Below are 26,469 nucleotides of genomic sequence, written 5' to 3' on the forward strand. Positions count from 1 at the left end.
ATGCTGCTCCAATCTCATTTCCTCTGGGAAATCTTCCAAATTAAACCCACCCAGTTCTAACTATAGACATTCATGAATATCTAGCTAACTAGTTGGATGGATTCACACATATATAAATATATACATGGATATGTGTATAAATGTGTGTATGTGTGTATATACACACTCTAGTCATGTTCATTCCTCATTGTTTAAAGGTTTCTGTTGCATGTGCTCAGTGATATACTTAGAACAGAGTCAGATCAAGTATTTTGCTAGGGTTGGTGGAACAATTTGTGTTTTGCATTTTCCAAGAGATAGTAAGTAGGGAAAAAGAAAAAGAGATTTATATTATTGTCCAAAGTCCTTGGAAATTCTGCCTAGTGGTCTGACAAAATATACTTTAAAAAATAACCTATGTGCATAGTACTTTGTGGTCATAAAGTATACACATACTCTATACACACAGATACACATAAAGAAAAACTATGTTTATTGAATTTTGTATCAATTTTTCAAGGGATTGGTACAAATTTTACTATTTCTGTTTTGTAGATGAAAAAACTGGGGCTTAGATAAGTCAATAAGTCAGTCAACAAACATTTATAAACTACTTTAAGTTCTAATGGGGGAGATAATATGCAACAACCAAATACATACATACCCAGGCAAATGAGAGGCAATTTCAGAGGGCAGGCAGTGGGAGAAGGCAGGATTTGAGTGAGTCTTAAAGAAGCTAGGAGGCAGAGAGGAGGAGGCAAAATGTTCTTATCCTAGGTGAGAGCCATTGAAAAAGCAGAGGGTTTAGAGATGGGGAGTTATATATAAGGAACAGCATTGCTGGATTATGGAGGGGAATAATGCTTAAAAAGAGTCAATAGTGAATATTAATTAATTCTCTTTCATGCCCCAAGTACTTTGTTAAGTACTGGGCATTTTGTTGCTGTTCAGTGATTTTTCAAACACTTCTGACTCTTTCTGACTCCATTTGGGGTTTTCTTGGCAAAGACATTGGAATGGTTTGTCAATTCCTTCTCCAGCTCATTTTACAGATCAGAAAACAAAGATAAATAAGATCAAGTGATGTGAACTCAAGAAGATGAATCTTCCTGACTCCAGGCCCATCATTCTGTTCAAGGCAGCCCCTTGCTGCTCAGCACTGGAGCCCACAAATATTAGTCCTAAAATTCAAATCCTCTCCTCACCCCCGGCCCACTCTCCCTTACTGAAAACTCTTTGGGTTCAGGATAAAATACAAGTGACTTGCTCAAGATTATACAGCTAGTTCTAATAACAAACAGTTCTAATTCTGATCTCTAAATCCAGTGCTCGGGAAAGGGACCTGTATGTGCACGAATGTTTGTGGCAGCCCTTTTTGTAGTGGCTAGAAACTGGAAACTGAATGGATGTCCATCAGTTGGAGAATGGCTGAATAAATTGTGGTATATGAAAATTATGGAATATTACTGTTCTGTAAGAAATGACCAACAGGATGATTTCAGAAAGGCCTGGAGAGACTTACACGAACTGATGCTGAGTGAAATGAGCAGGACCAGGAGATCATTATATACTTCTACAACAATACTAGATGATGACCAGTTCTGATGGATCAGGTCATCCTCAGCAATGAGATCAACCAAATCATTTCTAATGGAGCAGTAATGAACTGAACTAGCTATACCCAGAAAAAGAACTCTGGGAGATGACTAAAAACCATTACATTGAATTCCCAATCCCTATATTTATGCCCACCTGCATTTTTGATTTCCTTCACAAGCTAATTGTACAATAATTCAGAGTCTGATTCTTTTTGTACAGCAAAATAATGTTTTGGTCATGTATACTTATTGTGTATCTAAGTTATATTTTAATATATTTAACATCTACTGGTCATCCTGCCCATTTAGGGGAGGGGGTGGGGGGGTAAGAGGTGAAAAATTGGAACAAGAGGTTTGGCAATTGTTAATGCTGTAAAGTTACCCATGTATATATCCTGTAAATAAAAGGCTATTAAATAAAAAAATAAATAAATAAATAAATAAATAAAAATAAATAAATCCAGTGCTCCATCTCTCGTTCCCTACAGTCTCCTCATCTGGCTCGCTTTGGGGAGACCATCTAGATTTTATAAGGCTCTCTATATAAAGAGCCATCCGATATTCTCCAACAGATTAGAAAATGCTTAATCGCCAGGACCCCATTCTTGGGGTAGGGATAAGCAAGTGGGAGGAGGATTAGGTAGGGAAGGAGTTAATATTATGACTAATATATTTTATTTCCTTGTTTTATCAATTAACCATTTATATTATAACTGCCAATAAGATATCTTCTAGAAATAATTGTTGTTTGTCCTTCCTTCTTGAAGACGACCATGACATTGGGGAGAAGATGCCATGATGCACAAGTGAATTGGATATAAGTGAGGGAGGGCTGGGCAAGGTCACCTGCCTCACTTTCCCCTCCAGAACCATCTGGGTCCAGCAGGCAGAGGTAATTCAGGATGACTGGAGATGGCCATTTAACAAATGAGCATTCACTGTTGGTAGAGAAATATGAATGGAACTCTAGTTCCTACATTTGTACCCTTTCTTCCTTGTGGAAGAAAAGCACATTAAATTGCTGAGAAAGAATCTTTATGCTGAATGGAAAAGGTGTTGGATTTGGGGCCGGATACTGAGCTTCTTAGAATCTCAGACTCCTTAGAAGGCCAACTAGGCCAGTCCACATCCCCATATCTAAGGGGTTTTTCTTAATTCCCATTCTCCTTGGCTGCCCTGCCATTTTTGATACTGCTCCTTGAAATGCTCTTTTCTCTTGGTTCTCTCTGCTCTCTCTGGTTCTATTCCAACCTGCCTGATCCCTCCTCAGCCTCTTTTGCCTGATCCCTATTTCAGGATTCAAAGATTATATCTTCTGACTACATCTTCAGCTGCCTCTTAGATATCTCAAGTTGGATGGCTTTTAAACATGTCCAAAATGGAACTCATCTTCCCCCTTAAACCCTTCCCTCTTCTTACTTATTATTGACTAGCTTACTATCATCCTTCCAGTTCCTCAGGCTCATTCTTGAGTCTTCATTCACAGTCATGCCTCATAGCCAATTAGTTACCAGTCCTGTAGATTCTACTTTCACATCATCTTTTATCTACCTTCCCCTTGCCTCCTCTGAGACTGCCTGGACTCTTGCAATGGCCTTTTGGTTGGTCTTCCTGCTTTAAATCCCCCTCACCATTCCAGTCCATCCTCCATTCAACTGTTAAAGTAATCTCCCTAAAGCTCAGGACTGACTCTCTTCCTTCTTCTTTCCCTCCCTTCTTCTCTCTCTCTCTCTCCTGTCTCTGTCTCTCTGTCTCTCTTACTTAGACACACACACACACACATACACACCACACCCCTTACTGAATAAACTCCAAAGGCCTCCTATTGCATCTAGGATCAAATATAAATGCCTCTGTTTGCTTTTTAAAGCCCTTCATAAATCTGACCCCTCTTACTTTTCCGGGTTTTTGTTTGTTTGTTTGTTTTTTTACACCTTACTTCCCTCTACAGAATCTGTGATCCAATGACACTGACTTCTTGGTTATACTTTACATAAGACACTTTATCTCTCTCCCAACTGGGTACATTGTCATGGACTGTTCTCTATGCTTGGAATACTTTGCTTCTTTATCTCTACCTCCTGTCTTCCTGCAAGTCTCAGTTAAAAATCCCACTTTCTGCAAGAAGCCTTTCTTGGTCCTCCTGAATAATAGGATACTGCTATTTCTCTGAGATTATTTCCAATTCTTCTGTCTATATTTTATTTGTAATTATTTTCACGTTTTCTTTCCTATTAGAGCCCTTTTCTGTATATTCTGTATTTGCCACAGTATCTGGTACACATTGAATGTGTAATAAATGTTTGTTGACTTGATTTGTTCACTTATTTGAGTAGGAATCCCTTCAACAACATACAAAATAAGTGGCCCTTCAACCTTTGCTTGAAAACCACTAAGGATGGATCATTATCTTCTTAGATAGTCTACTTCACTCCAGTCACTATATATTCAACTATAGTTGAATCATTTCAGTTCTGACTCTCTGTGAATCCATTTGGGGTTTTCTTGGCAAAGATCCTAGAGTGGTTTTACAGATTAGAAAACTGAGGCAAAATTAAGTGACTTGCTCAGGATCACATAGCTAACAAATATAGAAGACTGGATTTGAACTCTGTTCTTCTGGACTCCAGGGGCAGTTGCTCTGAATTATTCAATGTACCATTTAGCTATTCCATTCTAATTATTAGAAAGTTGTTTTTTTTTTTTTTGGAGGGGGTACACCAAACCTAAATTTGCCCGCTTGAAATCCAAGCATCTCTCTGCCCTTCTTCCATATAACAGCCCTTTAAATACTGAAACATTGTGAACATGTCCTCCTTGAGACTTCTTTCTTTTCTCTTATGTGCTGGATGTCAAAAACCTGTCTTTATTTTCATCACTCTTGCCCTGGGCTTTTTCTAGCTGTTCAATGTCATTCTATAAATGTGGCATCTAAAACTGAACATATGTTCATTCAAGAGAAGTGATCAAGTCCCAGTACTGCCTCCCTAGTCCAGTATACCCAGCCTCTCAATAGAGTAAACACTGTTGCTTATTAACATTGACCTTGGGCCAGTGATTTCATTTACCTGAGCTTCTGTTACCTCATATGCAAATTAGGAGTTTGCACTAAGTGACCTCTCCAGTCCTTACTACTAAATTCTATTATCTTATGGAAAAGAGATTTTTGCAAAAGGGAAAGATTTATTCCACGTAACTCCAAAAGGAAGACTGACTAGAAGTGGGTGGAAATTTTAAGGAGACAAATTTCACTCAATAGAAGTATTTTCCAATTTTTTTATCCTTACTGCCTGGTAAAATAATGAACTCAGGAGCCAAAAAAGGATTTAAACAGAGTCTGGATAATTATTTACAAAAATTTTTTGTAGAAGTTTCCAGCATTGGTTAGGAGATTGGATTAGATATGTATAGTTCCTTCAACTTTGAATCTATTACTATTAAATTCCTAAAATTTATTTCTATATTCCTCCAAAATATTTATTCAGAATAGTAGAAAAGAGTTCTTAAATTGTAGAAACTAGCCCTAAGGGACTTTATTTAAGCTATCAATATTTTGAGCAATTCCCAATCTATTTCTTTGGATAAGAGTGCCCCTACTGGACAATTTGAATACTGTCTTTTGAAACTTTTTTTTTTTTTTTTTGGTATCAATTATCCTATTTGGATAAGTAGCTGCTGACCCCTGTTGTGATCCTTGATGATGGAAATGTGGTGTCGTTTCTAGGAAACTTTATTTCTCCTTCCTCCAAATATTTTACATAAATCTACTTATCCCACCAATTAAAAATTATTTTGGGCTACCAGTTTACCTTTTAAAATGAAATATATCTTAGAAAGTGAAGCTTATCCCACTTATTCACATAGCATAAATTTCTTTAAAGAGATTTTGACGGATCAACTTAAAAGTATGCAGTAATAAAAATATATTAAGAAAAGTTAAAAAAAAAAGATCTTGTCCATTAGGGGAGTCATAACAGATATATTCAAAGTATCTATCTCAGAAGGTTGGGAGATGATCTCAGAGGGGAAGAGTCTATTGCCCAAGATAACTAGGTAAGGCCCGTGGCAGAGATAGTATTCAAACTGAGACTTGAAGGAAGCCAGGGAACCCAAGAAGTGAAAGTGAGAAGAGAGCATTGAACCACATTATGGCAATGGGAGATGGAGAGTTGTGTGTAAGGAAGAGTAAAAAGGAAAAAAAGGAAAAAAAAAAAGTCAGTATGACTGACTTATAATAAAGCCTAAAAAGGTAGGAAGGCTTTTAAGTGCCAGAGGACTTTTATCATTTATCCTAGATGTAATAGTCTCTTCAAGTTTTATCAGTCTAGTACTGACATCAAAATACAGTAACTCTGAAGAAGGATGACAAATCTTTCCTCTTGCAAAAATAGCACAGTGAGTAAGGTGCTGGGACATTTATGAACTGTATAGTCATGAGAAATCTATTTGGTTTCTCCAAGTTTTCGACTTCTCCTCAGTAAAATGGAGATAATATTATCAATACCTATTTCAATTCAATAAATTAAGCCTATTATACAAAGGCACTGTGTTAAGCACTAAGAATACAAAAAGAGGCAAAAGATTTTACAGACTTGTAGCGAGGCTTAAATGAAATTATGTATTAAAAGTATGTTTACAAATTGTAAATTGCTACATAAATGTCAATTGCTATTTGCACATTTTACTAAGAAAATCTGAGGCTTTCCTTGCAAAGATTAGTAGACTCTCAGCAGTGAGAACTAAGTATCAGTGTCCTTTCTTCATTCTTTTCATCTTCCAATCATTCATTTTTAATTCTGTCCATTCTCATGACATAGCCATTATCTGGCTAGAAGACATAGTGAATAAGGTATCAACTCAGGCATCAGGAAAACCTGAGTTCAAATCCAGCTTCAAACATTTACTAGCTGTGTGATTGTGGACAAGTCCCTTAACCCTAACTGCCTCCCCTCCAAAATAGAGTATATGAGTTAGAAGAGATTCCCTTATCTAATAGCAGAAGAAAATTATATAAAGGTCTTTTATATGCACCACTGTGTAAGTAGTGGTTTACTGGATTATGAAAGAAAAGCATTTTATAAATTTCAAAGCATGATATGAGACTATATGATATAATAATGGGCTTGATGGTAACCAATGAGCGTGATAGTAAAGCTGGTTTCATATCCTATCTATGCCATTAGCTTTTGCAACCATGGGCAAGTCTCCAACCTTTTGTGAATAGACATTTCCTTAGTATTCATTTACCAACCCGTAGATGAGTTTCTTTCCATGTGAATCATGTTGGGAAAGAAAAATCAGAAAAAGGGAAAACCACAATAAAGAAATAAAAATAGTGAAAATATTATGCTTTGATGAACTTTCAGTCTCCATAGTTCTCTCTCTGGACAGGGATGACATTTTCCATCCAAAGTCCCATAGATGAGTTTCAATCTTCATTGGAAGGGTTCCCATACTTGGAGGTTCCCCAAACTGATGAGATCCATTAGTTTTGTTAATCAGCTATTTTCCATCTTCTTTCAAAAGTAGGGGAAATGAGCTCAAAAAGTAGGCAAAGAAATGAGGCTAGCCATAAACATATTTTCCTATCAGCATAGCTCCTGTGAGCAGAATTTTCTCATTCTTTGTAGATGTTTTAGGAATAAAATAAATATCCATCCCACACATCTATAGCTTTAATTTTTCCACCCTACATAGGTGGGACTTTGCTGGTCATGAATTCTCAATTTCCTCAGGAGAAAACAAACAAAAAAATTTCAAAGGGAGACATACTTATAGCTGATAGAACAGCAGTGCCATCTTCAGGTGATTATTGCCCAAAGCAAGTGGGAAGTCTAATGTGCTCATTTTGCCAGATATTCAACTATCTTTATGTTGGACAGCACCACTATCTAAAGTGTAAGTTCCCCGTGAACAAAAATTATGTCTGTTGAATTTTTTTTTCCCAACTAAGCAGGTCTAGGCTGTCAAAATGCTTTTTTAAAGATGGTGACAGTAGAAATCTAGAACCAAACCATTTCTCTCCTTCTAAGCTATCACTTTGCACTTCCAAGCCAAGAGAATGTCCAAATGCCCAGTTAGGGATTAAAGAAGGAAAGCAGTTTTATTTGGCTATGTTGCAACTTGTTCACTTCTAGAACCATCAGAGGCACATGTAGGAGAATCAAATTATCTCCTTGTATCCATTCTCATTTCTAAGCATTTGATCCTACTTCAGATATGAAAACGACAGGCTACTCAGCAGTCACAGAACAAACATGTTTTCCAAAAAAAAAAAAGGAAGGTTCTCACTGATTTGCTCTGGGAGTTGTAAATCCCTCAATCTGTTAATCATAATAGACTTATTTTATTTTGTTTTTTACACATTTAACCTATTATTCAGTCACTGGGCATACAATGATTTGGTGTCACAAATGTTCAGAGTAGACAGCATTTATCATAACACCAGTAGCATGAAAGGGAGTCCGTGTACTTAGGAACTCTTAATAGCTCAGCCATCTTAGATTAAAAATGACTAAATTATGTTCCTATTTCCAAGAAAGCATCATTTGGAATCAGTTGCATTTATAAGTCGGCACAGTATTTCTAATGCATCAAGTCCTCTAGGAACAAAAAAATCAATATTAATTCAAAATCTATAATATGGTACCTTCAAGGAAAGAGTCTAACAAATTTTCTTAGAATGAATTGATGATGTACTAAGTCAGTAAAAAGGACAATAGAACTAAGCTGCATCTTGTCTATCAATTAAATGTGCTGTCCCCTAGACCAGTGATATCAAAAATTTAACAGAAAGGGGAAGGTAGGTGGTGTGGGGTATACTAAACCATACATAATCATTCCCTGAAACATACCGATTTAGAAAACACATTAACATGTTTTTTTCATTTATTTATTTTGTTAAATATCCCACAATTATATTTTAATTTGATTCAGTTCATACTTCAGTGTTGTGGGTTTGCATTGACAATGGCCTGTGTATTTGGCATCTCTTATTTCTATCCTTATCTGAAGTATAAATAATTGAGAAGCTTTCAAAAAAAAAAAAAAAAAAAAAAGAAAATTCCAGAACACTTTATTTAGTGATGAAGATGAGTAGAAAATAGTTCTTTCTCTTTGCCGCTAGATAGTACAGAAAGTCAGAGAGGAATTATAGAACACTATAGTTTCAAAGTACAGAATTTATATAATACAACCTGTATAGGACTTTTCTACAAAAATCTCCCACTTATTTAAAATCAAAGGGAGGTTTTGGATAAAGCACAATATAGTCCATGACCCATTTATGAAACAGAATCAAATTCTCAAGTTTTTCTCATTAGTTAACATTCTTCAAAAAACTGAGTTCAGAATAAAATAGTCCTTCCATGCACACTTTTCAGGCGTATTAAGCATAATCTAGATGAGAGATATTCCTTGCGTAAATTACACTCATAAAACTTTTCACTTTCTCTTCAACATTATTTTATGTTTTAAGGTTTAGCAATGCACTTATTACCAAAGCTATTTCTAATATACAGAGTATTAAAAATTCAATCAAAGCAAGTGTCATTTCTCTCTATTGTTCTTGGCTTCCAGTTTTTAAAAACCTGAAGAACATCAAAAAAACTTCCCAAGTATTTTGGTATGATAAAACAAGGACATGGCTCACAGAACCAGGTATATCCAAGACAGAGTTGTTGAATATCAATCTCTACCATGGCCACAATTTCAAACATTGCACAGTCTTGGGCAGCAGGGATCAGCGCATGCCCAGAATCTGTCTGCTCTTCAGCTGGTAGTTTTTTTCCAGCTCTGATAGGGCTTGTGCACGCAGCTGAGCAGCATAAAGTCTCTTCTTCAAGTCTCTGTTCTTGGACTTGTTAGTGGGATAATTCTCAGAATTCTCACCACTGAGGGCATTCTCTTTACTTTCCCCATTGAAGTGAACTTTCTTCTTCGTTAGAGATGAGGGGAAATCAAATGATTCTTAAGAAAAGAAGAAAATAATTTTTGAGTTACCTAAAAAGGAAATTCATACTTATGTGATTTATTTTCAACTTCATTCTCTCAAATGAGATGACCAGGACTTTCAATTCATAAAGATATATCTTATACTAAAATGTCAGGTAATATAAACTAAAGGAAAACAAAGTCTTCTTTCCATTATTTGGCAGGTTTTGGGCACTAAATTTTAGGTTTATTCATCAAAACAAGCCTAATTCTTGCAATCAAAATAAAACAAGTATGGTTCATTGATTCATCTAAAAAAAAAAAAAATCACCTATCATTTTATCTATTTTATTCTTAAAAATTTGCTTGAATATAGGTGCCATATAAATACATTTCTAGAAAAGCAAAATGATAACATTTTTATTCCAAATAGTTTTTCATCTCGTCTTTTCAAAGAAAGACATGCAAACCTTTAGTGTATAAAAAGCTTACTGTTTGCTCGTAAATTAATTCATTGTGGAACAGATACAAAACAAAGAAAATTAGCATCCTTACAGCTGCCTTATTCGGGCAGAAATATTCCTTTTGTATCTCTTTCCACTTTGTACTTAGTAAATGCTTACTTAATGAACTTGATTGTTTCTCCCATTATTACAAAAATGTTTTATTGTTAATTTAAGTAACAACAAATTTAATTTTTATAGAAGACTTTGGCTTGGACATGGCAAGTAGTAATTTATTGTATGGAATTAATGTGCATAAAAAATATAGAAGATACAGAAGTCTGTTTCCAAAAGAACATGGCATTAAACATTTTAAAACCAAATTTCTTAAGGAATAAAATAAAGACAAACAACACAATGACTTCTCTTCATCTTTTGTTCAGACAGAGATCTGTTTCTTCACATTTTGTTTCCCTAATAACAGTAAGTCTTTTTTTCATCCCCAACACCTTGCTGAATATATAAACAGTAGGTGCTTAAATCCTGAATTATATTATTTAATATTCATAGAGGAAAAGTCCCTGTTGGTAATGGTTAAATAAGTGATGAATTAGGGAAATCATCAAGTCATAAAATATTTTTCATACTAAGTCCTGTCATACCCTATTGGCACAGTATATCAAAACTTTAATATGCTTGAAATATGTTCCATGTATGGTGACTCAATAACTATAAGCAGTATTTTTCTTCTCATATTTCTGTTTAAACAGCTATCTGTAATAGCCTATGAGATACTTTAAACTACTCAAAAGTTTATCATAATACAAAAGGACAGACAAGTTGGAACATGCTCTAGCTTTCTTTTACAAAGCACTCTGAGCTCATTTGCGATGGCCATCCAGTTTAGTGCTTATTTCAAGTTTGTTCTAAAAGGAAAACAATGTTTCCATTGGGATACTGAAGCTATTTCATATAATTAACTCAATAATTTCTTTCTGGACTGAATTTTCTAGAACTAATAAAGAATTAGGTGTTTTTCCCCCCTTTGATATTAGTTGAGTACTTCATCAGAAGAAAAAAGAATACGTTGTAAAAAAACATCATTTAGTTCAAGAAGGGAACAAAACTTCCCACAATGTTCAGTAAGACATCAAATTGTGCTCTGATGTCTGAATCTATTGCATAAAATGCAAAGAATAACAAAATTTATTAAAATGGACAAAATAATAATGTAATAATGTAATCCTAATTAAGAATGTCCTACACCAAATGTTTTGGAAAGTTAGCTGCTAAAAAATATAAGCTAGGAATTAATGTGAAGGTCAAAAAAGTACTAAAAGACTGAAAGACAAAGTACTGAAAAAAGTTGAATGATGGTATAGGGAGAGTGGTTGACTTAGAATCAGGATGACTTATGTTGAAAGTCTACTTTTAACACTTATGTGACCCTATTTGAGTGAAAACTGAGACTCAGTTTTCTCATCTGTAATATGGCAATAATATCTAGCATACCTCACAGATTTGCTATGAGATTCAAATGAGATAAAGATTGTAAAATTTTTTGCAAACCCTAAAGCATCATATGTAATCAAATATGGGGAGAGAAAAGGCCATTATAGTGTATGACAAGTTAAATCTTTGAAAAATTCTAGTTTTGATTCTCATTTTTGAGTTCACAGAATCTTAGAAAACATTTAGACACCCCATCCAATTGTATTTGATTCAGGAATATCCAACTGGAAAACATTATATCAAGTGCTGTTAGTACATTCTTTGCATTCAGTCTATAAATACTATGTCTTAGGGCACTGAATTGGTAAAATCAGGTTTCCAATGAATTCAATAGTAATTTATTTATTATAGGTTATTTTGAATCGTTCAGGGAAGAAAGACATAGAACAATTTTCCATTGCATTTTATTGGAAATTGTTTTTTAAAATCACAAAATCAACAAAAATGAGAGATGGTAGTTTCACAACCAGCTTCTCCTAGATATACATTAAAATAAGATGGGTGGACAGTGGTCAACAATTTATGTTCTCATTGAACTATATTGAAGGAGCTCCCTGTGTCTTCAACAGATCACAAATCAAATTAGGATTGGGACTTCTAAAGAAATGAAGGAACAAGTCAGAAAGTGACACAATAATGCATATCATAATCAATCACAAGTCTCATTTAAAGCCAAAGTATATGGCAGGAAATGCATAAAGAAAAGTCAACAAAAAAATAACATTTCCTATACAAAAGAGACTAAAGAAGGGGGGGAAGGGCAGGAGAAAGAGGCAAATGCTGCTCACAGTATATATTTTCTTTGGCAAATATATTACATTTCAAACTGGAGTATGCTTTCATCAGGTCTGAAAAGTGCTGATTCACTCTACCTAGTCTAGTTACATATAGTTTTAAAGGGGAAAAGTCAGACCTTCTATACAAGATTTAGGGATTAATTTCCAGAAACATCTATGTGGTCAGCATCATTAAGTTCTAATTTATATAAAAAGGAAATTAAAACTGTAAAGTTTTGAAAATTTATTTAAAAAGGTAAATCTTAGTGTTACAAATGTACATTTTCCATTTAATGAAATGAATACCAAAAAAAAAAAAAAAAAGCCCAGACCTTTTAATTTGATACATAAAATTTAGGCCACTATATTCTATGACCCTTCAAATGATGAGGAAAATCATTTAACCACGTTCTGCCATTATGGAATCCTATTTCAATACAAATTGTAGTTCAATAAAATTTTGAAAATTTATTTTGGAAGCTGGGATTCTGTACAGCACATGGACCATTAAAAACATCTTCACAATAGCACCAGTTTGTGGTTATTGGGCATAAAGGTTTCATTTTAAATCTCATACCTGGGCTATTTGCCAATCCCAAGATCTTCTGTTCCTTTAACAGGTTGTAATTTTTCAACAAATTTTCAGCTCTGATGAGTTTGTCTTCTGCAAGTCTCTCCCGGACACAAAGTTCACGTTCTTTCTCTTTAAAAAAAAAAAACAAAAAAACAAGGATGTGCAATAATTTAGCTCAAAGTATCAAAAATCAAACTGAACAGAATTCATTTTTCAAAATTTAGTAATTTCTCACAAAAGAAATTTATATAACCTCTTTCTTAAAATGTCTTATCTCCAACTGAAATTTTATAAAACTACATTTTATCTTTAGCAAGTCTTCACCATATAGAATTTGGCTGCCAAGAGTTAATTTTATTGTTTATTTGTGTTGAATTAATAGGATTATTTTAGGTCAATGAAAATTGATTATGTTCTCTTTTTTCAATTCAAGAAGAACCACCAGGAAACATTTCATTCTCAGTGATGATATCCTGGCATAACATGTAAAGCCAATTTTTTTGACTGATGATACCCTCAAATAACAGAAAACCACAATTATCAGGAACTTATTCAAATGACATAGAAGTTAAAAAAAAAATCCAGATTTCAATGTCAATAAGAAATCTGGAGTATTAAAAAGAGAAAAGCTTCAAGTACTTTTATTCTTTAAGAATTTACTACTGGAAAAAAAAAGAAAAAACAGTTGCCCTCTATCAATCAGACCACTTTTAAATTCCCAGCGAAGTTATGTAGTGCCCATTTTTATCAATTTAATAACTTTGGAAAAGCAAACAGGTAAATGTTACCTAAAAATGTTAATAGATATGATAGCAGTCTTTCTAATTTTTGGACGACATTAGGGTAAAAAGGATGGAAAAGAGATCAAAACAGCCATGAGTATAACTTATAACAATATCATAAATCTATCAATTTTTCAGGTCCAGAGTTTAACTTAAGAAGCACCCTCACTACATGTATACATATATTGTATTTAACTTATACTTTTAACATATTTAACATGTATTAGTCAACCTACCATATGGAGGAAAGGGTGGGGGGAAGGAGAGAAAAAGTTGGAACAAAAGGTTTTGCAATTGTCAATGCTGAAAAATTACCCATGCATATATCTTGTAAATAAAAAGCTAGAATAAAAAAAATAAATAAAGTTTAGCTCCAAAGGAGGGGGAAAAAAAAAAAAAAAAGAAGCATCCTCACTTCTTGTCCATTTATATTTGAAAGCCAAGACTTTTGGGAGTAGTCTTAGTAACTATACTACAACATGTTTTTATATACACCTATTTGTCTCTTTTATTTGAATTGACTTAACAATACTACAGAATTTTGGGAAGAAAAATAAGGGAAGAGAAAACAGCCATCTATGTGTTCAGAAGCCAAGAATAATTTTTACAGAAAATAAGGAACACCAAGGAAGCTAGTTATAATAGAAATACTTGGTGGGAAATGGGTGGCAAGAAATGGGACTACTTCTTTTACTGAAGTGAAATAGTTACATTTAGTACCTAATGGTATAGCTGAAGATAAGTACTTAGTACTAAAGATAAAATGTTGATATGTTTGCATATACTCTTAGGGAGAAATAGAAACATTCAGTTCTCTCATTCTTTCCCCTTTCAAAATGAATACTATTTCCTACGTTCTAGCCTTTCTTCTCTTGCTTTGATGGCTCTCTCTCTCTCCTGCAATTGTAGCTCCTTGAGTCTCAGTTCCGTCATTGCAGGGCCTGAATTCTGCAGCTTTTCTGGCTCTCCCGATCGTCGTCCCCTCTTCTCAGGATTTTTTTTTTGCTCTTCAGCTACCAAGTCTGCTATCAAAGAGTTTTCCAGAATTTCTTCAACAGATGGTCGACAGTAATCCTTGAAAAATGTAAAACATACAAATAATCATGACAAAATTAATTTTTCTGTCATTTAGAAGTCAGACTTACTTATAAAGTAAGACAGCCACTGCTTTATTGTACAGGCCTTGAAAATATCCAGAAAAAAATTAGCTAAATCCTATGATTTACTCCAGGAAGGTATGTGACCTTTTTTTCACCATGACACCTTTCTACTTTTCAAAGTCCCATTCCTATAGCAGCTTAACAATCTGAGGTAGTTATTTTCACTGCCTCCCAGCAGTTACTTGAATACAGAGCGCATTTATAATAAAAGTTGTCTAACTTGAATGCACTCTGATTTTTCATCATTAAATGATTTTCATCATTTTCATTTCATTAAAGATGGCAAGGGAGTTAGGAAAAAGAAAAGTACACTAAGCATGACGCACACCTGGCACCAACCCCCATTTGCTAAGATCTTTCTTCAGGGTCCTTTCCCCTGTCCCACTTAGCTACTAAAATTAAATCATGGCCAACATCATAGGCAGTTAGATGGCACCATGGGTTAGAGTCCTGGACTTGACATTGGAAAGCTCGAACTTCAAATCCAGCCTCAGATACGTACTAGCTATGTGATCCTGGGCAAATCATTTAACTTCTTTCAGCCTCAGTTTCCTCATCGTAAAGCAGGGATGATAATAATTGCACCTACCTCACAGGGTTGGTGTGAGTCTGAAATGACATAATATATGGAAACCACTTTGCAAATCTCAAAACACTATATAAATGCTGGTTATTCCTGTAATCTCTTTATGATCCCACAATCTTCTATTCTGACTCAAGGAGACAACACAGTATCATATAAAAAACATCAAATTAGGAGTCAGAAGACCCAGGTTCATATCTTAAATCTCTTTATATTGTTCTTCCTTTGTTTCAAAGACTACCATTGACATCACAGGGTGATGTCTTGACTTACACATGAATTAGATTTCAGTGAGGCAGTTACACAGTCCTCAGCCTCCCACCCTCTTCCACAGCCGTCAGTCCAGGGATGAGACAAAAATCAAGACTGGCAATGGCCCAGGATGCAGTGGATGACTTTGATGTCTTCAGTACCTGACCAAAGTGCCCCACACCACCTGTTTCAGCTGCCTTTATAGACAATGGCACAAGCTGTTCTCATCTGTCCATCTTGCCAGGGGAAGCCCTCACATGCTTGGGGTAGACATCCCCCAACTCACTGACAGCTTTAGTCCATCTGCTAAGACAATTTTACCCAGCTGTGGCCACCCACTGCACACTACAGCTTCTTGAAGCCACAGGTGAGTGTTAGACGATAGGTGGACAAAGATAAATGAGCAGTTCTGAAAACAAGCAAGCCCTCAACACCAAAACTGCTAGTCTTCCTTGGAAACCCCATACATCTCTATTTTATTCTTACTAGCTATAAGACATTGGGCAAGTCATCTGTCTTTCTTAGGGTCTCACTAATGTTCCCTTGGATACAAACCACATACATTTATCATTTTCCCCATCCTAAATCACATTTTCCCTTTTTCTAACATTATTCCAGATACCCATTCTCTTTACTCTTTTCTACTTGGGTAAAATACAATACTCATGTACTCAATACAATACAATACTCTACTCACTCCTCAACAGAACACCCTGACCTAAAACTCCTGATAGGCACAGATCAGGGGAAGTGACTGAGTCTGAATTGCATTTCTTGCTCCCGCCTCTTCCCACCTGCCATCTGTCAGATATAGAGCAGAAGGAAAAAGGAAAGGAACAGCAGGCAAGTCCACGAGGACAGTTAATTTGCCAAATTTACATATGTTCTTAACTTGTCTTGAATAGCAGACTAGTTTTTTAAGGATATCTATTCCAATGATTATGCAGTATTTTTTAAACCAATAAAAAAATAATAATATAAACACCAAAATAAGCATGTCCAATTACAACACACTTAACCTTACCTTCAAATTTAGCATCTTGGTAATAATATCATTCAATTCATCTGAGTAACGATATGGAATTCGCCTGAATTTTCCTTCTCTGATCTTTTCAGCTAATTCTTTCTGGCTAAAAGCTGTAAAAGGAGGCCTGAAAGAAAAAAAAAAAAAATAAAACAAAAATCCATATAATATTTCTTTTAAAAAGATATATATGTGTGTGTGTGTGTGTGTGTGTGTGTGTGTGTATGGCATGATCATTTACCCAGTTTTTTTCACCAAACATTTGAGGAAAGAAGAGGGGAAAAATGATATATGACTATAATAAAATTAAGAATATGCCATCTAAATTATAATTTGATTTTATTTTATAAATGAATTCTTTTTCTTTAGAATATTTAAAAGGGACAAGATAAAGAGAAGGGACATACAAGCATTCCTTTGATGCAGAGAATGTTTTATTTTTTTCCTTAGAAATACCTTGAATTCTTTATCTTCCTGATTCAGATTTCTCCTTCTATATTCCAATATCACAGAAAGGCAACACTACTATTAATTGCAAACCTATTTGACCTTCAGTTAGATTTCAGGATTGAAACGTGAGTGGCAGAAATTTAAACAAGTGTAGCATCAGTGCTACAGACTGCAACTTAAAACTAGATTTTAAAAGTGTTTCTGTCTACCCCAATTTTAGACCAGATTCTTTCATGCTCTGTATGCAACATAATTTGAATAACTATTTAAAAGGAAAATGAACTTATTGCAAGGGGACAAGTTACACACATATCGCTGTCGATGATTCATCATACTTACGTTAAGGCACACAATTCATACAGCAAGCAACCTAAAGACCAGATATCAGACTTTTCATTATAGGACATACGATTCATTTGTTCCTAAAAAAAATTTTTTTTGAGGAAAAAGTTATTTTTGTTAGAAATTTATATAAACTGATTTCTGAAATAAATGCAACTTCTGTAATGTATAATATTTATCTTGGATAACTATAATAAAGCACAGAATACCAATCTACAAATAAGATCTGAGATAAATCTGAAGTCTCTTCCTCAATAACAAATTACCCTAATTTACTATGATTTTTTAAAAGGATTGTTTTATTCTAAAATATAGCTAAGTCAATCCTCTCTCCAAAGTTAGATTTTTTTTTAAAGGCCAGAATACTATAATACTTTCTCCTGAATAATCTTAATAGCTACTACTGGCAAACAATCATAAATTTATGTTCTTTCCATTAATCCACAACATTAACAAAGTTAAGTCAACAAACTTTTCTCAATACTTACTGTAGTCTCCATGGGAGAAATAAACCAGATCTAATTACAATGAAGCAACTAGACAGGTTTTAAGTTTGGCAAGAACCATCTCTAAATAGTGTTCCTTTACAACAGAGGATTTCAAATTGGAATTTGATCCCCTGTGAAAATACTACTGCCAATCTTTGTACAAAGATTATCCTTTTTTATCCTTAAAAGAGCTAATTTATATTTCTATACTAAATTACTAAGTTTTAATAATATAAGTTTGATCATAAGTATTCTCTATGAAACATGAAAATAGATAAGTATTTTTAATATGCTATAACTCTTTAAAGCAGAATAAGAATATGAATTAATTTTTCTTATTCTGCTTTAAGCTAATTGTCATGGCAAATAAAAGGCACACAACAAAATCCAATTTCATCCTAAATTTTAGAGTTTTTTTAAATTAAATTTTATTTTCAGATCTAAATTAATTTCCTCTCATTTCTTTCCCTATCCCCTTTACAAGAAAAGTAAACTGCTTTAGTACTTATATATAAGATGTTGCCAAAGACATTCAAATTCTGAAATGCTTACTGGAGACATATAATAAGGTGTGCCAACAAATGTTTTTGCAAAACTTGTATCATGGTTTAATATCCTAGCCAGTCCAAAGTCTCCAAGTTTGACATTTTTCTTGCTATCCAGGAAAACATTAGCTGGCTTCAGGTCCCGATGCAACACAGTATGGCCACCATCACTTCGTCTATGACATTCCTTTAGGGCCAAGGTCAGCTGGGTCATTACACGAAGAACAAAATCTTCATCTGAGTAATGTCTATGGCACAGAAATTAATAAAAACAAACTATTTCAAACAGCATAAGACTTCTGACAATTCAGTGCAAGTGAAGAATATGAATATTATAACATGTTGCTGTAAAAGTTAACAGTCTTACATCTCAAGATATATAAAATTAATACTAATATACAGCGAGGGGAGATGATAGTCTTCTAATTTATGAAGAAAGCATATTAAATTAAATAGTTCCATTGATTTTTAGCAATTCAAAAATATTTCAAAGTTCCCAAGTCTAAACTTTTACTATTTCTACCTTCCTATTATTCCCATTGTACTTATTAAAAATGCTATTTTTAGTATATAAATGAGCACTCATAAGGGTAAATTCACATATGTATACATATAGATACGCACACACATGTATATATAAAAACGTACAGAGTACAAATAGACTTATCACAACAAAGAGAAGATAAATTATTACCTTTGCTAAGACTAAGCATCCTATGAATACTGGTTCATAAGTGGTTAAGAGTTCTTATTACTTGTTTTTAAAAAAGTTTAGAGAGAGTCTTCATCTCTCAATTCATCCTATGTTTTCAAAGGAAGAGAGAGAAAAAACAGGTTTTTTCCACTTCTTATACTGGCTATATATAATTTGCTTACCCTTGCAATGTTGTCCATTCTTTAAAACTATGAATTAGAGAAAGTGAAAACTGTATTTTGTCAAGGGCGTTTCTTCATATAGGAGCTCCTCATATACCTGAACCATGCGTATTCCATATTTCAAGGGGTCCCTCTCTCCTTAATGAAGTCTTTCCTGATTTCCATTTCCATCTTCCAGCTAAATGTAATTTTTGCCTTCTCTGAACTTTCTCTAGCTCTCTCAATCCCTTCTTTATGGCATTTACTCATATTAGTTAGTAGCTTAAAAGACAAAAAGTATATTTGATATTATTGTTATTCTTCAAATGTTCAGTGCCATCTAATTTGTTGTGACCCTGTGACCCGGGATTTTCCTAGCAAAGATACTGGAGGGATTTGCCATTTCTTTCTCCAGTGTATTAAAACAGAGGGTAAATGACTTGTCTAGGGTCACACAGATAGTATCTGAGTAGTATCTGAGTACTAGAATTGAACTCCAATCTTCCTAAGGCATTTATTATACTTTAAATGTAAGGTCCTTAACAGAAAAGTTGGCATCTAATTCAGCTTTGTAAGTACCTGATAAGTAGTGTTTTTTACATAATAAGCATTCAATAAATATTTGCTGACTTAAATTTACTTATACTTGTTTACCTTATTGTAACAAAACAAAATTTTTTAAAATAGAAACTAGATCAATTTCTAGTCCAATATAGAAAACCATACATACCTTTCTTTGGTGCATTTTGTTATAACACTAGCCAGATCCCCTCCTTCACAATATTCCATTACAATATAAAGTGTTGTATTGGATCTATCAATAATACGATCATAATAGCGAACAATATTTGGATGTTTCAGTTCACGGAGCAAATTCACTTCAGAGACAAGCATTTGTTTCTCAGCTTCTGTCATAGAGCCATAGTCAAGTTCTTTCCAAACTAATACCTAAAATAAGAATTTCCAAAAGATATCAACTCAGCATATTGAGTCTGTAACATTAAAAATTGCTAATCAAGGGACTCCTATAGCTTGGGATTTTCCCCACACAAAGACTTTTTATTTTCCTATTTAATAGAAATCATAAGCAGAGAAACATATTTCAGTTTAGAGGTTTTCAGCCTTCACTGTAACACATGACCTCTGCTATAACCAAAGGAATTCTCTCACAATACATGTATTTATTTTTTTAAAAATACACACACACAGTGCTCTGCTCCAAATTGTAACTCCCTTTCTAGTTACTTTGTAAATACTGCTTACCTCAGGATCATAGGATCAAAATTTAGAGATGAAAAGACCTTATGTCATCTAGTTCTATTTATCATTATTTTTGTGTATATACATACATATTCACACACAGTGTTTTGCAAACCTTAAAACACTATATAAACGTTAGCTATTGTTCATTATTATTATTATTATTGTTGTTGTTTTTACAGGTGAGAAAATTGAAGGTGATTGACATATACTACTCAGACATCCAAAAGAACAGGAATTGAAACCAACTTCCCTAAAACTAAATTAAGTGCCCTTCCTATTGTGGTACCCACCCTCAATTTCAAGTTCTACTTTAATTAAGCTAGCATGCTACTATCTGAAATGATTCCAGTAATTTGCTAATTTCCCCATTACCATATTAACTTGTTGATATCCCCTTTCCCAATTTCAAAGGAAGCAGCTCATGCGATTTGGGATCAGCAACATCCACCTAGTTTTTCCTTCCTAAAGAATTACTTTAATTTGCAACAGTTGCAGTAGCTGTTTCATTCAAAAGCAGAAGTAGAAGAACCCAGTTTGTTGACAGTCATTGCTATGAAAGTTTCAGACATTAGAGGTTTAAGGAAGTAACAAGTATACTCAGTAACAGGACACATAATTTCTTTCCTTGCTTATTTTATCTTTATAAAACATTTACCTAAAACAGAAAGGGAATTGTGGTTACAATAAATTATAATACAGATTTAAAAGGATTCTTAAATTCAGGTCTTAAGTGTCACGCCCATTTCCCAGAAAACAACATTCCATTTCAGAAAATAACACAGATGTCACCTTTTATCTCAACTTTGCTTGCTTCTGGGTCTGTCCCATTTCCTTGCTATATTAAAGTTTTATAGTTATGGTGAGCAACAATCATGCCTTCCTCCCCCTCCCCCCATCTTTGCATACCAATACCAAGCATGTAGACCTGCACATAATAATGCTTTAGGTCAGGAGAGACCTTAAGCAACCTAGATCAATTACTTCATTTTATAGGTAAGGGAGCTATAGCCCCAGGAGAAAGGATGTGCCCAAAACCACACACGAAGTGCCAGAGCTGAAGTGAATCACAGGATTTAAATAGGGAGAAGGAATGGAATAAGGAAGAAATACCTGCTGTGTCAAGCAGTGTTTTCCAATCCAAAGGAGACAGTTGCTGTTATTATCCCTCTTTTATAGTTGGGAAATTGAGTCAGAGTCATACAAAGACCTAAGACCTGATATGGACTCAAATTTCCCTGATTCCAGGTCAGTCTCTATTACCCATGCAATCTAGATGCTAGATAAACTAGATCAAACTGAACCTTATTTTATAGGTGAAAAAACTGAGACTCCTCAAGAATGATTTGGGAGGCATCATTGCATGATGGAAAGTGATAGACTCAAGAATGAGGGGTGCTACTAAGTGCAATTTTTGTGTGTCTAACGCTGGGCCTTAGTTTCATTGTTGGGGAACAGAATGGAAAGGAAGGAAAAGAAGAATGAAAAGATGGTGTTGACTATACATTCCCTTAAATCTTTTTTCTGTGCTGGTTAGTATTCAAAAAATGTTGGTTGAAAATTGATGTCACTAGTAAAAATTGGTACTGTGGGCAGTCCATGGAGCCAAGATAGAGAAAAGATAAAAAGTTGGGCAAAGAGGACAAAAGGAAAAAACAGAGAAACATGGAAAGAGACAGAAGCTGAGATAGAGACACAAAGAGAGACAAAGTACGAAAAGAAAAACAGATAAAAAAACAATGAGACAAATAAAAAGAAAAATTGAGACAAAGACTGAAACAGATTAAGATTGAGATAGCTAATGTATTGTGTAGTTGTATATACGAGCCTGTTATTCCTTTATTAACCTCTTAAAATTTTACGAAGGCAGACCCCAGTCGCATACACTTGGAACCTCAACAAGAGCTCTGCATACAGTAAGCGCTCAAAAAGATTTGTCACTAAAGTTTCCCCTCCTTTCCTCTCTCCATCCACCCCACGTTCCAGGATACTTGTTCAAATCAAACTCTCACCTAATTCAGTTTCAACTGATCAATGATGTAGAGAAGCAGCTACACCCAAAGAAAGAACACTGGGAAATGAATGTAAACTGTTTGCATTTTTGTTTTTCTTCCTGGGTTATTTTTACCTTCTGAATCCAATTCTCCCCGTGCAACAAGAGAACTGTTCGGTTCTGCACACATATAGTGTATCTAGGATATACTGTGATATATTTAACATATATAGGACTGCTTTCCATCTGGGGGAGGGGATGGAGGGTGGGAGGTGAAAAATCTTAACAGAAGTGAGTGCAAGGGATAATGTTGTAAAAAAAAAATTACCCTGGCATGGGTTCTGTCAATAAAAAGTTATTATAATAAAAAATAAATAAAATAAAATAAAAAATCAAACTCTCAGAAAGACTTTTCCCTTAAAAAGGAACCAGTGGGGCAGGCGTCCCTTCGGGTTAGAAGAACGTCCTTTTACGCGGTGCGGGCGCCTTCCCCTCTCCGGAGGTACTGACCCAGCGCTCCCTAACAGGCAGCGGGGCTGGGGACTCCCGGAGGAGTGAGGGGGAAGCACGGCGTTCAGCACGGGCCGGAGGAGGGACGCGGGCGGCAGCTCGGGTTTCCTCCTCCTCGGCTCCGCTTCCTCCAGCACGGAAGGGCCGAGGGGAGGAGGACGCACGGCTGGGGGAGCGGGGAAGGAGGACGCACGGCTGGGGGAGCAGGGGAGGAGGGGCGTTTCTCCTTCCTCTCCAGCTGGGAGCCCGGGGCTGGGGGCGGGGAGGCCGCGCACGAGAGCGCAGGCAGCCGGGGCTGGCCGCGGAAGGAGCAGGCGCTCTCACCTTGCCGTCGCTCTTCCTCCGTATCTTTTGGCAGCGGCCGTAAGAGCCGGTCCCAATTGTGAAGAGCACCTCGTAGTCCTCCACTCGGGAAGGCATAGCTCCGACTCGGCTGCCCCGGAAAACCAGCCACGAGCGCAAGCTCGACCACCGGGCAGAGCCAGGGAGCAGGCCGCGGCTTCCACCAGTGTCGTTTAACCGTCGCGGGCTCTGCCGCGCTGCTTATTGGCTGGCGGCACCGCCGCCCCGCGCTTCTGATTGGACAGGAGCGAAACAACAACTTTGGCATCTCGGGAAAAGGGGAGTCGCTAAGCAACGGCGTTGGCGTCGGCGTCAGCTTTCCAAAAGGGGCGGAGCCAAGTTGAGGGGCAGGGCGCGTCGCGAGGCTCTAGGCCAACCCATTTTGACCCACACCTGCCCTATTCTCCGTTCTCTCCATTCATGCCCTCTGCACACTGCCCTCTGACCTCTGCACACTGCCCTTATCGGGTTTGCACACCGCCCGCCCTGGGCTTGCCTGCGGTGGGTGTGGCTGCGGTGACAGGGACGCAGGGGGAGAAGGTCACCGCCCGAGCAGAGGGACAGTCACCTTTTCTCTGAAGCGCCAAAAACCGCGGTAATAAAAACGCCCACGTCTGACGTAGAGAAGGGGAGGCTCCTTATTCATCCTGCATCTTCAGGAAACCTAAACTTGCGTCAAATCAAATTAAATCTTTATTGAGCGCCTGCTGTATGCTGGGTCAAAGAAGCTTCCTGACCAACTGGGAAGTTAGCCCCCGGGTACCTCAGGACCAGCCAGTCAGGAAAGCAAGAGCCCTGGGTCTTTATTCTTGGTCTTTAAAGGTAGAAGCGAGTTGGATGGAGGCAGGATCTCCGCTAGTGCCTCTGGCTGGGCTCCCTCCACCCCCTAGTCCCTCCCACAATTCTCTGTATACTCAGAGGCTTGTATATGAGCCGGGTCATGTTGCTCATTGAGCACTGAGTCAGCACAGGATGGTGGGAAGGGCCATTTTCCAAGCACATGCCCATAGAGTATTGTCCAATCCGCCCGAAGTGCTCAGTTGTCCAGCCTCAGTGCCTTAACTCAAGAGTTTCAGCCCCCCAAGGACTATAAACTCATGCAAATCCTTTGACCTAATTGCCACTACCAGGCAGGAATCCCAAAAGAGATTTGGGGGGGAAAAGAAAAGGATTTATAGGTACAGAAATAGTTGTAGCAGCTCTCTTCTCACCGCAAAAAACCAACAAAAACAAACTGGAAACTGAGGGGATACCCATAAATTGGGGGATGGCTGAATAAATTGTGATATGTGTCCGTGATGAAATTTTATTGTTCTGTGGGAAACGATGAGCAGGATGCTCTCAGAAAAACCTGGAAAGTCCTCCATTAACTCAAGCAAAGCGAAATGTACTGTGTACAAAGTAATAGCAATGTTCTGGGATGATCAGGTGTGAATGGCTTTGCTATTCTTAGTAGTACAATGATCCACAACTATTCTGAAGGATTTATGATGAAAAATGCCATCCATACACACAGAAGGAATTGATTGCCTGAATACAGATTAAAGCATCCTTTCTTTCTCCCTCCTTCCCTCCATCTCTCTCTCTTATTTTTCTTGATTTTTTTTTAAGGGGGAGATTTATGTTTTCTGTTACAACATGACTTTTATGAAAATGTTTTGCATAACTTCACATGTGCTTTTTTAATGGGAACTGGGGGTGGGGATTAAGGAAGAGAATCTGGAACTCAAAAGTTTTTTAAAATAATGTTAAAACTCGTTTTAAATGTAATTGAGGGGGAATATTAAATAAATTTTAAAACCTAAAAATAATTTTTTAAAAAACTGAAGCTCACATTCCCTGTGAGCTCAGTGATCTAACAGACCATATTAGATAACTTGACAAATGACAGCCTTTGATGGGAGTGCCCTAAGAAGATATAAAGGTTTTCTGGTTCATAATGAATCCAGATTTGACTGTAAGTGAAATGTTATGGGAATACTTCATAAAGAAAGAGAATCAGAAGACCTGGATTTAAGCACAAGACCCCAGGGCTTACTGCCTATTTGATATTGGAAAGGGGGTCTTAGCACGTGAAATAGCACAGGCTCTGGACTCAAAAGGACCCGAGTTCAAATTCTACTTTTGATATCTGTTTCTTATATGAAACTGGGCAAGTCACCCATTGGAATCTGGATTCCAACTTTATTATTCAGCTGAAATTGCTCTTTTTAAAGCTTCTAATGAGCTTGTAATTGCCCAAAGTAATGGCCTTTCCTCATTCTTGTTGACTTCTATACAGCATCTGACATTGTTGGCACTGTTAGAATCAGTTTGATAGATTGTTAAATTTTCATTGTGAGCATTACTTCTTAGAAGTTGACAAATGCTACAAATCAGGACCTTATTGTTTAGTTAATTTATAGAACTAAGAAAGTGATGGAGAAAATGTTAGGGACATTTAAGAGTGTGTCCTGTGTATAACTTTTTTTAGGAGAGCCATTGTTGAAGATTTACCAAAATACCCTTGACTTCAACTTTGAATTTTCTTTTTTCTAGGTTTTCAGGACACTGTTCTCTGCTGCCTCTACACAACTGCCCCTCAGTTTCTTTGCAATTTCACCTCTAAAGTTCTTTCCTGAGCTTACTTCTCTTTTCTATCAATGCAATCTATCTCATTAAGTGATCTCAGCTCCCCTAAGATCCTTATCATTTCTTCACATATGATCCCCAGCTCCATACATTCAGTTCTAATCTCTCTCCTGAGATCCACTTCTAAATAAATGGCTTTGGGGCATCCTTAATTGTATGGTATAATTATTTTTCTCCTCTCAAACTTTCCCTTCTTCCATATCTCTCTATTACTAATAACGCCACTATCCTTCCAGGCTCCAGAGATCTGCAGATTCCTCATCTGTCTATGATCTGTTTGCTGGATTGTATCATTTCTCTCTTCACAGCATCCCTCCTCCTTCCATTTACAGTCACTATCCTAGTTCAAGCTCTTATCACCTGTCACCTAGACTACAAACTCTCTGATTGATCTTCCTTTCTCAAGTCTCTTCCTTTTTAATCCATCCTACCTCAGCT

The 26,469-nt window shown here is 36.1% G+C and overlaps 1 protein-coding gene across 2 annotated transcripts; it reads right to left on the reverse strand.

Moving 5' to 3' along the window:
* Nucleotides 1-8,635: 8,635 nt before the first annotated feature.
* NEK2 (NIMA related kinase 2) lies at nucleotides 8,636-23,612 on the reverse strand. Of its 2 annotated transcripts, none has more exons than XM_031937325.1 (8): nucleotides 23,383-23,612; nucleotides 20,026-20,243; nucleotides 18,448-18,688; nucleotides 17,405-17,487; nucleotides 16,616-16,742; nucleotides 14,451-14,670; nucleotides 12,818-12,943; nucleotides 8,636-9,545 (listed from the first exon to the last, which is right to left on the reverse strand). In XM_031937325.1, the coding sequence occupies exons 1-8, from the start codon at nucleotides 23,476-23,478 to the stop codon at nucleotides 9,319-9,321; spliced, it is 1,338 nt and encodes a 445-aa protein (XP_031793185.1). In that variant the 5' UTR covers nucleotides 23,479-23,612; the 3' UTR covers nucleotides 8,636-9,318. The 2 variants fall into 2 exon arrangements, with proteins under 2 accessions (XP_031793185.1, XP_031793186.1); XM_031937326.1 differs by lacking the exon at nucleotides 8,636-9,545 and adding an exon at nucleotides 11,833-12,061.
* Nucleotides 23,613-26,469: the final 2,857 nt, after the last annotated feature.

Source organism: Sarcophilus harrisii, chromosome 4 (assembly GCF_902635505.1).
Source record: "Sarcophilus harrisii chromosome 4, mSarHar1.11, whole genome shotgun sequence".
Lineage (NCBI taxonomy): Eukaryota > Metazoa > Chordata > Mammalia > Dasyuromorphia > Dasyuridae > Sarcophilus > Sarcophilus harrisii.